Source organism: Grus americana, chromosome 6 (genome assembly GCF_028858705.1).
Source record: "Grus americana isolate bGruAme1 chromosome 6, bGruAme1.mat, whole genome shotgun sequence".
Classification (NCBI taxonomy): domain Eukaryota; kingdom Metazoa; phylum Chordata; class Aves; order Gruiformes; family Gruidae; genus Grus; species Grus americana.
In genome coordinates, this window is record NC_072857.1 from 38,219,340 (window position 1) to 38,233,383 (window position 14,044).

Consider the following 14,044-nt stretch of genomic DNA (forward strand, 5'->3'; position numbering starts at 1 on the left):
TCATCTACTGCCACCCTTTCCGTGGTGCTCAGCCTGAAAGGTGCCACTTTCTTCTATGTTCCTTGCATACACAAGCTTGGACACTGACACTTCTATCCCTAAATATGTGTAGGGAAGGTGGAGAAGAGAGAGGTCACATTCCTTCCAGGCACCCACCCCTCTTTGGCCCTGCATGGGACAATATTAGAAAGAACACAAAGCAATAGAGCATCGTGGGGCTTATGGATTTTTTTAAATTCAAAAAACCACATATACGGTTTGCTTCTGTGTTTTCAACATTCTATGAACAAGTCTGCCCTAGGCTGTTAACTAGCTTTTAGAAAAGCCATCTCAAAGGTAGTGAAATATTTGGTGAATATTTTAATATTGTTAATAAGTGAAAGAAATAGCAAGACGAAATAATTGACGGTATCAGGAGTATAAAGTATATTTTGTGCATTGGATAATTCTGTAGCATTTTGCACTGACTGAAGTTTGTTTTCTTCATCTTCCTCATTCAAAAAAAACCCCCAAAAAACCAACAAACCAATCAGAGTTCTGCCAAACCCTATGCCAGTGTTATCTCGAAGATGAAGCATCACTATAGACTGAACTTTTCAACAAATATTTTACTCCTTCAACAATTTTTTTATTATTTCCTCACTGACTTATATGGTCAGCTGAACACATCATTAAATGGTATGGAAAAGATATCACCATCTTGTGATACATCCTAAAAGTCACTTAAATATGATGCTGACTAGATCTTGGAAGTCCCTACATGATTTTTAAGAAAAGCTACTCATGGATATTAAATGTTTGCTGTAACTTGCTTTAAGCCATTAACAATCACTAGGTAGTGAGGAAAGCAAAACCAAGCTGATAGTGACTCAAAATATACAAAGGAATAATAATAAACATATCAGAGTGACTGTAATAATTAACATGGTCTAGACTGGTTTCTTCACTGGAAACCATGTCAAAAAAAAAAATCTTTAATGGATATTTCTATTAACAATTCACACCCTGCTAGTTACCATGCAAGCAGACAGCATTTACACCATAGAGGATGGATTCCAATCCTGCAAATATTTACTTATGCATTTCCCTTCCCCCTTGTTGTTAGTCTTATTTGTCACTCAGAGAGGCATGGGCATATGCCCAAGCATCTGCAGGATCAGGGTCTAGAACAGGCAAAATAACTGAAAAGCAGAAATGGAAACCCTAGAGGCTTGCCCCCAGATCCCAAACATTCAGGCAGGGGAAGACTCAGAGGAAACTCTCCTAAACCCCACTCTGTTGGCCTACCCTGAAAATCACAGATGTTTCAGAGGATGCTGGAGCAATGCATCTGGCTCTAAGGAAGAGTTCTGCCTCACTCCAAGTAACTGTGAAGAGTTTAGTTAGACATCTAACCTGCAGCAGAACCCATTTGACTCCAGAGAGGTGCTGACTGACAGGCAGAGTTGAAGCAGCAGGATAGCTCTTCTCATCTAATGCTGACTCTCAATAGGCCACAAAACATTAATCAATTCATTCACACAGATGTGCATAGAGAGAGAAAACCACTGTTCCCTGTTAGGATTCAGGAAGTCAGCTCTCTAAGGCACTGCCTTCTGATCGAAGTAACTTGGCCCCCAGCCTATGTTCATTAAACACAGTCCATTTAATGAACACAGGTTAGAGTCCATTTTTAAAACTAGTCCCTTGGTACTGTAGCTTACATTGTAAATTCTTGAAATGAATGAGATTTGTTTTCCTCATGAAGATTCCCTTGGTGTTAAATTTCATAAAATATGTTTAGGAGTATTTTTGTTCCTGGAAAATAACGAGTCTCTATTACAATAAATCCTCAACAAGCTAAAAGTCAAAGTTTGCATTTTCCCTTTGTGTGCAAATGTAGTGACAAGATGTGCAGTCCAGAGGATGATGTGACAGTACATCCAAGTTTCCATTTGCCCTGGAAGCCCATGTTTCAGTAGTTGTGGCTGCTTCAAAGGGACTCATACTTAACGATCACAGGAAAGGGCAGAAAGGTATTTGACAAAGGAGTCCTGAGAACTAATATGGGAATATCTTCCAAACTTCTGTGTTCAGCTATGTCCCCAAGCTCTCAAAACCAGTGAAACAACGGGACACTATTCCAGGAAGCAAAAAGCACCTTACAAGTGCACCTCTGAGTGGTTTTCTCTTGTCTTCTAACATTTTGTAAGTCATACAGAGCTTGAAGCAAAAAAGAACCTTTACTGTATTCTGGATTAAGACAGAGCCACTTTCGTGAGGCAGGGTGGAAGCAGCAAAAGATGCTAATCTCACTCCATAAGGAAAGGGCTTTAGTTTTCAAATCTTTAAAATCATTGCCTCTCATGACCACTACACTCACTTCACATTATTTACAGCCTTCAGAATTCGTATTTGTGAAACTGGATCTCTAATCTAGAAAGTTCACATCACAATAAGGAAGCAGTGCCATCTCTCTTTTCCCTTTCATTTGCTCATACTTTAAAACATTTCATTTACCTATTTTGCTCAGAGGCAGACTGGGCCAAATCCTCAAATTCTGTAAATGATCACAGCTCCCACCGATGTCCATGGAGCTCCAAGAGACACTGGCCAAGTTCTTGGGCTGCTCACTGCACTGTATCCCGTCAGTAATTGTATTTTCCCCCTAAGTGAGCCAATCATAGGCAAGATTTGCACTGAGCAGCAATACTTACTGCAGTTCTCTGCCTTTTTATTTCGATGAATCACCGTCTTTTGACTGGGCGTGCTGAAAAGGCTAGTCCAGTTGACAGTGTGGTAGTAGCACAAATTGCTGTTGTCTGTTATGTAGATGTTGCCAGCGCTGATTTGCTTCAAGGACTGAAACTGCAGAGAGGTAATGCCTTGTTGCTTCAGGATGAGTAAGGAAAGGCCACTGTGATGAAAACAAAAGTAAGACAGAACAGGAATTAGCTCCAGAAGGTGGAACTTATTAGATCTGGTTGGGAATTTCCCACTAGAATTAGTTCCTAATGTCAAGATGATCTTTTTGGCAAAACTGAAATATGGTCAGAATACTTCTATTTTTGGGTGACACAAATATTTTATGAGTCAACATCCAGTTCTATTGCCTAGAAAGGTACGAGCTCTATGATATCACAAGCTGTGATGCTCACAGCGCTAGGCCAAGCAGGCCAGCAAAACACCTCAACTAGTTCCATTTCAACCATTAACATGTTTTGTGTGATAAAGTACTGTTGAGAAAACTGAATAAAATCCAGATTTTTTTTTTCTAAGACGACAGAATTAATACTATGATAGTTTATATGCTAAGGAGAAACTGACAAAGTCATGCAAAATGTATTAACATCTTCTGTCAGGCATCAAATTAATGTCATTTATAGTAATACAGGAAGAAATTGTTATTTTCAAGGAAATTTTTCCAGCCCACTTTCTGCATTTCATTTCTCTTTTGTTATAATATGTGGTTATCTGCTATTTTCATCAGAGGAACGGTAAATGATTGTCTGTGTAACATGGAAATGACTGCATATATTTTATGACTGAAGATTAGTGAAGACAATATCCAGTTTCTGGGCATCCTTTAAGTTATTGTATTTTAATTATTATAATTGTTTTCCAGCTGTTCCAAATAAAAATTGCTGCTTCCAAATGCTGGGCTGTAATTCAATCTCAAGGTTTCACTGCTATTCATAATCTGCTTGGGTCGCTGTTTAAGATGCCAGCAGAATCCCATGACTGATTTACTATATTTGCACAATGGAGTACCAGGGGTTGCTCTATATATCATTCAGATACCTTCTTGTGCTCCCCTCATTATTTCTCACCACATTTTCTTCTCTTCAAACCAATTCGTCCATATGAGTTTTCATATGGAAACATCTTTGGTAAAAATGGCACTACAGAGCTAATGTACACTCCACCTGCAAGGGACCTCAGTGAGTTCAGTGTTCTTCCATGTATTTATCTTTTACCGGTTCTTACGATCACATTGGTCTTTGGGCACATAAGCCTGCACTTGCAATTGCAACTTCCTGATAAGGGGGCTAAGTTCTACTATTAATGTCTTTTAAGTTATGTTTCACATTCACAAGCTATTTTAAACCATAAAACGTACTTTCTGGACAATAAGCTAATAGCTACAGCAATGAACCAAGATGTTTCTTTCTTTTTTTTTTTTTTTTAAAAATCATTATAGAATCATAGAATCACTTCGGTTGGAAAAGATCTTTAAGATCATCAAGTCCAACTGTTAACCTAGCACTACCAAGTCCAACCACTAAACCATGTCCCTAACCACCACATCTACACGTGTTTTAAATACCTCCAGGGGTGGTGACTCAACCATTATGTTCTAAAGGTATTGCCTATTATAAACAACTGATCAACAAAGACACTGTTAATGAACGCCTTGGTAACAGAGAAAAACATATCAATTTATAATGAAGAATCACTGAATACTAATAAAAAAACAATTCCCACAACAGAGGAAGTACCTTACCTGTAGAGAGCTCTTCCACCGATAGTAACCAAGTTAGAAAACACCCTGAAATCTGTCATATTCTCAGGCCACGACTGTATGTTTAAATACCCTAAGAGAGAAAAAGGAAGCATATGAACTTCAATGATTTCAGCCATAAAGACTGGCTTATCACATACATGACTTAGGACAGGCTTAGCCTATAAATGAAAGACAGTGATGGTTTGAGAAAAAGAAATAAATAGATAACAAATGCTGCAGACTAAAGTCTTTGAATTCATCAGCCTGCTCACCACTGTCTCCTCCAAGAAGGCAAAGGAGGACTCTAACAGTCACACCAGCATTACATCCACTTTCAACAGCCACAGTGAGGGTGAACCTAAACACAGGCTGGAATCTTGCAAGGCCTCCCAGCCTTTTCTAAACAGCAGCAATAGGAAAAAAAATGAAGATTTGCCTGAATTAAGAACACTCAGTTTTAAAATTGCTTAGAGACTTAGGACAGAAATTGAGAGATTTCATTATGATGCATTAAAAGATGACAAGACTTTCCTAAAACTACGAACTTGCGTTCGGTTCTGAGGGTGTTCCAGGATTGTTCATCTTTAAGCATAGGGGTAATTCTACTTAAGTAGGAGAGTTGAGACTGCCAATTAGACAATGTGCTTAAGAATGGCAAATTACAGACACCCAGATGCCAGATTATCTTTGACATTAATTATGGAGAGATTTAGAGCTTACTTTCATTTTTTAATCCCACTGGCTTGCTGAAATACACAACATCTGAGAGGTGAAGCACGTGGGAGAGAACTCATTTCAAATGCCAAGCACATGTTGAGCTCCATCCAGCTACAATCGTGCTGTAGTGTCCAAAGATATTTTTTTGGTGCATGAAATAGGATTTATTTTTTTTTTTATGTTTCCCTATCTATACATAACCAGCAATCAATTGAGAACTCAAAGTTGTAGTATCTTCCTTCCTGCCCCCTGAATGGTGAAACAAGAAGCAAGATGCAAGACAATAAAGTACTGAGTTCTAGCTATATGACCCCACTGATAAGTCTAAAAGATGGGAGGGACTAACACCCCACGCATTAGACATTTGTCTTTAAATTACAGAAGCTAATCTGCAGCAGCATCTGCTGTTAAACCAAGAGAAGTAGCTGCAAAACCAAATTGGCTTGTCTCTTTTTTTCCAAGGCATATTTCAAATGCTTTCAGGTGAAGACCAAGACCCCTTGCCCACTCAACAGTAAAGTCTTGGTCTACTGATGCTTGTGTACCCCTAACATAATGGGCATTCTGTATTCATGAGCAAAGGACAACAGACTTGTGAATCTCAACTGATACTGAAGTTGTTGTGTACTAAACTTCTATGAAATTTACAGCACAGTGAGTTTAAAGAAAAAAACACCTTGTGTTTTTCAGCCAACCCAGTGACAACCATAAACACAAAGTGAGAAGTTCAAATTATAGAAAGTCAGAAGTGTGTTACCTGTTATCTCTCTCACTGTTTGGAAGATATTTAATTTCTCCGGATTGATTGCGGCGATTGTGTGATACGGGTCCCTGAAAGATTAAAAGGACAAAATGTGATACTCTGAATAAAAAAAAGATCGGATTCTCAAAGCTGTACCATGTAGAAAGCAATATTCAAGAGGTCAACACATTGCTTTTAGGCAGCATATGCTCCACATTTCTTCAAACCGTTTCCAGTTTCTTCAGACTGTTGTTCCTACAGAACCTGTGTCTAACTTCTCCCAAATCATCTTGAAGGAAAATAATGGTGCTTAGCATCTTTGAGGTTCAAATCATTAATCTTTTAGCAAATATTTATGCTCATGGAAAATTAAGGGATTCTAAACAATCATGGGTGACCTCCCTAAAAGAAAGATGAATTTTCAACATTTTTTCCAGGAATACTAGCTCAAATGGTACAGTTGTGATACTTTACTACCAGGACTAACAAAACTGCTACTGAAATGAGTGACAAGCTATATGCAAAACAAAACTAAAAGCTTACCAGCAGTTCATGACACATGGCACTAAAAGGGCACACCTTTTAGAAGGTGTTGAACAAGGAAGAGCAAAAAGCACAGATCCTTGCCAACCACGTTTGTCACCTGAGAAATGACATATGCCCATCAAACATTAAAATCTTGAAGTTAGATATGCTACAGTGCAAAAAGATGAAGCTGACCTTGATTTTGAGAGTGCCATCATTTAGTACATATTTTTTCTCCCAATTTGAAATGAGTAAAGACTTGCCAACTAGAAGCCTAACCCAAACAAAACTCCTTTAAAAATCCAGGGAAAGGTTCTTCTGTAACACTGTGTTATGGTATTTTTGTGGGTTTTAGGAGGGTAGGAAATGTCCTCAGTAGATGTGGAGCATACATTTCCACTTCTGCTTTCAAAGACACATCATTCTTGGAATCAGAACATGCAGAAAATCAACCAGGCCATCTTTGGGGACAAGCCTCACAAGTCTATGCAACGACAGACTGATGGGGTCACTTTTAACCATCCTGGAAGCAACTCCAGGTTAGCAGCAACAAAATGAGTTTTTGAACCTTAACGTAGAGCCCAGTGGACCACAGAAGCATCAGATACACTTAATTTTAACAATTTGGGGCTCTTGGAAAACTAGAAAACAAGTTTTGACCACCCAGCAGAAACACAGCACTTTGCTTGTTTCTTAAAGAGCCAGCCTTTAAGTCCCCACAATCTGAAACACTGAAAATTCATACTTTTAAAAGCTGCAGTTCACTCTGAGTAAACAAATTCATAACAGAAGCTAACGAAAAGTTTGAGTGGAAATATGTATTACTGTTGTTGCTTCATACTGTCCATTTATACAATAAGGTGCTTATGTAGCTGGTGTCATTTTAAAAATTTCCTGTATTATTGATTTGCAAAATTTAGCAGACATTTTAAACAAAAAGCTGTTCCAGAAATATAAAGTTATTTTAATTAATTCTCAAATCTTCTTCTCTTCTTTTAATATATACTACTGCAATTTATGCTGTGGAAAACTTTAGGGTTGCAGAACTTGGTATCCTCATACTTAAGAATTGTTGGAGTGAGTTTTCTTCATCAAGAACGGAAGACAAACTGCTACACAGTTTCAACATTACATGTCCTAGGTTTATATTCTTCTATTAAAATTGAAAATATTGTATCTCTCTGCTTTATAGTCCGTAATTTAGATATTTTTCAGATGAATACAGTTTTATCCAAGGTTGGGTTTGGTCCCTTTAATTTAGACAGATTTTTTAATGAGATCAATCTCGTAACTTTACAGCTAATATAACTTTTTCAACAAAAGCAGTTCTAATACTCAAAATTGTATTTCATGTAATGCAGTGAAATAATCCACACAAAATAACTCGTGTCCTCTAGCTGCTTGTCTTGCATGTACTAGAATACTTCCTGTCCTGTGAGATTTAACAGATTTACATCCAGCATCTCAGTCAGTCATTTGGCCAGATCAGAAAGTGCGACGGCCTGAGCACTGACTCTTGTGTGACCTTCTCCAGGGCTTCAGCAAGTTCAAAGCAGCACTTCCTTAAACCACTTGAACCAAAGTCCTTCTTCCTCCCTATGCTACATTAACCTTTCACACTGTACTCCCTGCTGGAGAGATGAGAAGACCAACTACACAGTCAGAGCTCACATTTGCTGGCCTTTTGAGAATCATTGAGCTGTAGGGCCTCACTGAAGTGGATTTTCAACCGTCTTTCTCATGGCTGGCGTCAAGTTGTAGGTAAAGCATTATAACCAATCACCATATGAAATCAAGGAAACAAATAGTTTCTTTCCACGTCACCTCGTAGGGAAATTTGAGCCAGGCAGCCTAGTGTCAACCACTTTATTATAATCTAAACATATCTGAATCTATAGAAAGACTAAAGAAAAATCTGCTGGTACTACTCATGCCAGAATTTCATTTCAGATCAATCTGCAGACATTCAGTTAATCACATTTTTGCTATGCCATAAAGCTGCAAGCACCGAGTTGGTTTGGGAACTGTATTTAAGATATCAAATCTTGACAACCAATTGCGAGCAATGTTGAAAGCTCCAAGGAACCTAAAAAACAAGTCAAAATTTGAAGCCTACACAGCGGTAGAAACAATTGAGTACTTTACGCTGTTAACGTACCACAAAAAAATCTACAGGCGTATTGCAACAAAGGGGCAAAAGGATTTAATATTATTTGTGCATTTTGAGGATTTTGCTCATTTTAATAGGTCCTGAAATACCTGTCACACGTAATTCACCATGGCTGATTACAACATGAAGGCTTGAACTAGTAAGAAGATACAATCATATTTGTGTTCTCTCAATGACAGAACGACTACAGTGCAAGAAAGAGGCTAGTTGCACTGGACCACAGCTGACCATCAAAACAGAGTATGTCTGTCTTCCCTGGACTATCCTTGCTACTCTTGCAGCATCTGCACCGCGTATTCACCTTTGCTACAATGGCAAACAGCGCGCCAAACTGTGAACACCAAGGCACTGTTTATCTGGCTGGTATATCTTCCTTTAGGAGGAGAGACTTTTAAATACTGGTTCTGTATCTCCACATCTTCAACTGTTACTAAGACTTACTCAATATACGGCCATATTTAAACCAAAATACTGGATTTAAATACCAGTGAGTTTTGTGCATCTCTGCAATTGAAACAAATACATAGTTCAAAACTGATTGATAAGGGGGCAGCTTTTTTGCATGTGTATGCAGTGACAGCCACCCAGGCTATGACAATTTATGCTAGGTGAGGCACTCTCTCTGCATATTCTGCACATTAGACTGCTGGTCATACGCAATCTAAAACACAGTAATGGAAGGTAACTTCCCTTTCTCCCTTCTTTTCTCTAATCAGCCATTGTTGTAAGCCAGTACCAAGGATCTCTAAGTGACCAAAGATCACAGTTGTCTATTTCCAGTGCAGTCTACTTCATCCTTTCTTTTCCTAGAGACTGAATCATAAGAATCAAGGTAACAGTTTCCTTCATAATGGAAGGCAGAAAACTAATTTATCCTGGATCTGCCATTCTGTAAAAGAAGCCTGTGGCCATCATTAAGAGGTGGATGCAATTCGTTTCAGCTGGCACCATGACATAATGTCTTAACATTTTGTCACTTACCCATGAATCCCAGTAACAAGGAAGATAAGGTTGCCATTGATCTTGGTACAGTTTATGAACTTGTCAATGTTGCTGGAATCCACCGTCTGAGCTGACACTAAACTCCCTGTTCCAATGCCATCACATGCTGCCAAAACAAGGAGTTTGTGTAAAGAACTAGGAAAAACAATTACTGAATCAGAACATGTTGGCCTTCTAGACATGAGTCATCATTTCTTTCAGAGATAAAGCAGCAGAGAGGTGTTAAAATGGCACCCTTTACCCGTATTCTGAAAGGAGCACGCGTCAATTTAAAACAAACAATAAGCTAAAAGTACCTGCTACAGAAGGACATCCTGGCACACAGGTTAATGTATTTCACACTGGATCTAAAGGCAAGTATGAACCACACAAAATCCCTCTCAAGCCAGCTGTAAACACAGCTGATAACTTAGCTCAGACTAGCCTCGTGGCCATACCATTTATTTGTGCACTACTCACTGCAGAACTGAGGGGTCCTCACACTGCTAGCTCAAGAAGTCTCTTTTGCTCTGGATTTGTGAATTTAACCATTCACGTGCCATAAGGTCCTTTAGAAAGGATGTACAAATAATTCTTTACCCATCACCCCAATAAATTAAGTTACCGGGGCCTGGAGAAACTTTGGTACCCAGCGAGGAAGCTTCTCCGTGTAGCCTTTCTATGTAATTTAGTTGCATTTTCTGGGACACATGATGTATCCAGGAACAAATGTTTCATGCCTTCCATTACGTAATGTATCCTGTCTCCCTAACTGGGCTCCTCTAATGGCAACTACCAGCAGTACACCTGAACCTTTTACACAAGTGTGACAACTTTCCTCCTCAGAGTAAGGCCATGAACTTGACAGGAACACTACACATGCATTTTAATGCATAAAACTTTTTTCCAGCATAAAAGCTATTTACTGCAATTAGGTCAAAGGGCTGGACATTGCCGTCATTTAGAATTCAGCATGTCAGTACCCTGCCTTGGCAGAGATCTCTGTGTTTGACTGTTACAGCCGTGTGGAGTGACTGTTGATTTATGGAGTGTTTCAGTAGCTTCACTGTGAATTCCCTTCCAGACATGGCTTCCTCTAGGGCTGAAAAGTGGCATAGGCCCGTGATGGTGCTCTGCTCCTGAGACCTTCAAGCAGGCAGCAGAAAGTCTCCCTAGTGGAGCTTGGGACAGCAAAGTAACCTCTAAGTTTCAGTCTTCTCAACAGCACCAACACTGAAAAACCTTTAGTGTATGTTTCAGACACTTAGAAAGGAGGTAGAAGATTCTGAGAACAGAGACTTTTAAAAAACAGAGGAATAAAATGGAAACCTAACGTTGTATTGACAAGTATGAGACATACCATACATTGAAGCCAGGGCTTTGGTATGGTTCCCTTTGAAATGACAAAAGGACAGCTCTAAACACACCTCCAGGAAATACTTGTGGTTAAAATAAGATATTAAAGAATTCTTTTGGATTTCTCTAAAGCCAACAGAGAAATCCCCTTCATTTTTACCTAATCAAAAGTAATTGGTTTGGTTATATTACCATTACAACAAAATAAATTTTCATTCGATTGTGTATACTTTGCACACAGTCTACATAGCTCAAAGTTCTGTGGATATAAAAAGGCTACTAATATTCTACAACATACTCATGAAGGGTATTTCATGCCAAAATAACACCTTGCTCTGCTCTACTACAGCACAGACCACATTCAAGAAAATTTATACTGAACTACTGCTTACCTTTAGGACAAATGTCAGTGCAGGGCTTGCACATCTTAATACCATTTTCTTCAACCTCCATCTTGGAGCTCGGACACGCACGGACACAAGAGCTGGAATCCACCACAAAGTTGTCTGAAGAGAAAAAGCAGATATTGGTAGAAAGCAAACCGCTGGGACTAAATAATACCAGGACATATGTTTTTGGACTCTATGTCAATCCATATTATTAACGACCTCAACATTTCCACATTAACATTTGATGTTCACTGTTTTCAGAAGTGTATAAGACAGCAAATTAGGCATGTTTTCAGAGACTTATGAAATTCCATGAATTGTCAGGCCTGATCCCCCCTCATTCCCCACATTGGTTTTATCATTATTTGTGGTAAAAAAGCTGCAGTAATTGGAGAGAAATAAACCAAGATGCTCTGCTTAGTCTCTTTCATACAAACACAAATATATACATCTGGTATAAAGCACTGCACAAGACAATTACATGTATATCCATTTTGCCTTGTAAAACAACTGCTAAAGGGGATATAGACTGATCCCACCTAATTGAAAACTTAAAAATGTCAAGAAAGGAAGAGAAAAGTTCAATGAAGTATTTGGACAAAGACTCACTTCCCTTAAGTAGCGCATGGTACTACTACATGGTTTTGGAAAAAAAATAAAAATAATCATGCTTCAAAAACCGCACCACTTTAACAGAAACAGAACTAAGGTGTGACAGTCACAGCCTCAGCCCACTGTCAGTTTGAACTTCTTCAAAATTTGGATTTTGCTTTGGGTTGAATTATGGTTCAATTTATTATAGAATACTCATCCTTCTTCTTACCTGTACTTTATGTAAAAAATAATTAATACACAACAGAACTGTAAGCCTTGGTGGGAGTGAAAGGGAGAGCAAGAATACTGTCTCCTTTATTTTTCTTTCTAACTACAACAGCAGTATCAAAGACTATGTAAGTGAAGACCCGCTAAATTTTTCTGTTACTTTTCATCTGTCTGGCATCTCAGAAGCATGTGTTTTTTACATGCATGGGATTATTCTTTTTTTAACTCCCTCCTCCTCTCTAATTTCACTCTGGAGTTTTAAGACTGTATTGTTGTCAGTATTGCATGGTTTTTCTTCACTGGAACAGAACTGATCAGGAAATATTTATGGTAACTTTCTGTCAAACCATCATTATTCCAAGTTAAGAAAAGGACATCAACATCATGAAAGCATCTGGTGCCAGGCAGTACAGGTGGTGGACTGTTATTTTTCTGAAACAGAAATTTCTACTCTTTTTCAATCCTACTAACTAATATAGCCCTTTGGCACTATTTTAACAGTTCATTTTGAAATTTCCAAATGCTGACCTAAAGCATGCATGTAACAGGTGGTGGTCAAGAAAACAAACCTAGTGAATCCCCTTTCTTTAAGAAGATCACTATAGTAAAGGATACTTGGAAAGTGTCAGCAACTCAGAATGTCACTGCTTTTAGTTAACACATGACTGAGTTATTACAGGCTGTAAGCACACGTGGAGTGATTTGACATATTGCACTATGCGCTTAGCTCTCATTGTCTCATTGTTTCATAAGGCTCCTGAAATGCAACTCAAACTTTCCATCACTGCAGGAAAAGGCAGCTAACACAGCACTTACGTGGGCACTTTTTGACGCAAAAAGCCCCATAGGTGTACTTGGCATTGTGATTATGCTCCAGTTGGAAGGTGGTAGGATTGTATACAAAAGTCTGGGGGCACTGCGTGACACATGCACCACTATCATTGAAATTCATACAGGCCTGCAAAGCAAGGGAGAAAAAAATATTAAATTAAATCATATAGCTGGGGTTTTTTTTCTTTTTAGCTTAAAATACAATCTTGATTGTTCAGACTTGCTGCAACAGTGAGAAATGTGATATATAGTTTTCAAATATTCATTTTGACTACTTAGATTTCTTGCTAGGATCTTGGCAAATACATGACTTATAAAAGGGGGCTCACTGAGCCCTCTTAATTTGAAACACAGTTGACTGTTACAGCACTTCCTACAAAACCGTAACACTGTAATTTGTTTCATAACTATTGTTACTACTAGCAATCAACTAATTCACAACTCAATAGGACATTCTAAAACTGCCAAGAGTGAACGGCTGTTTATCATAGTCAATCTAAACAAATGCTAATGACTTTTTCAGAGGTCCAACCTTTAGATTTCTTACAGCATGAGTCCATCGTCCAGCTGAAAACTGAAATTCCCAATTAGAAAGCTAGAGGGATAAGAACTTCTTTTGAGCTAGCACAGGAGGGGGTCATTTCCCTAAGTGGCAAGTTTAACAAGGTCAGTTGCTTCACACACTGAGAAAAGAAAATAGGACTTTGTATCACTTAGCATTCAAGCTCAGCCACCCACAGCTGACAAAGGACAGAGCCCTGACAAATGAAGAGGCAAGTGTGTGGATAAAGAGAGTAATGGTATGCAGTGAAAATAATTGACCATGCAAGGCTGATAATTAGTAATAGAAAAACCCCACCGATTTTGACATTCCTTATCACCACATATTGTGTCTATGGTTTTAACCACAGCTTATAAAAAACTGTTGGTGTAATATTCACAAAGCATACCATAAATGTCAAATTTCATGTGAATATGAAAGCTGTAGCCTGGCTTGGATCCCTCTAGCAGTTTAAGCAACCACTGCT

At 38.6% G+C, this 14,044-nt stretch overlaps 1 protein-coding gene across 6 annotated transcripts in view; it reads right to left on the minus strand.

The window, feature by feature from the left end:
• Window positions 1–14,044, minus strand: part of ERBB4 (erb-b2 receptor tyrosine kinase 4) — a 629,144-nt gene that overhangs the window by 160,056 nt on the left and 455,044 nt on the right. For all 6 annotated transcript variants that reach the window (XM_054830343.1, XM_054830340.1, XM_054830339.1 and 3 more), the window contains exons 7-12: window positions 13,002–13,143; window positions 11,367–11,480; window positions 9,619–9,745; window positions 5,958–6,031; window positions 4,484–4,574; window positions 2,697–2,896 (exon numbers count right to left, since the gene is read on the minus strand). In XM_054830343.1, coding sequence (XP_054686318.1) covers window positions 2,697–2,896; window positions 4,484–4,574; window positions 5,958–6,031; window positions 9,619–9,745; window positions 11,367–11,480; window positions 13,002–13,143 — 748 coding nt within the window. The remainder of the gene's footprint in view (window positions 1–2,696; window positions 2,897–4,483; window positions 4,575–5,957; window positions 6,032–9,618; window positions 9,746–11,366; window positions 11,481–13,001; window positions 13,144–14,044) is intronic.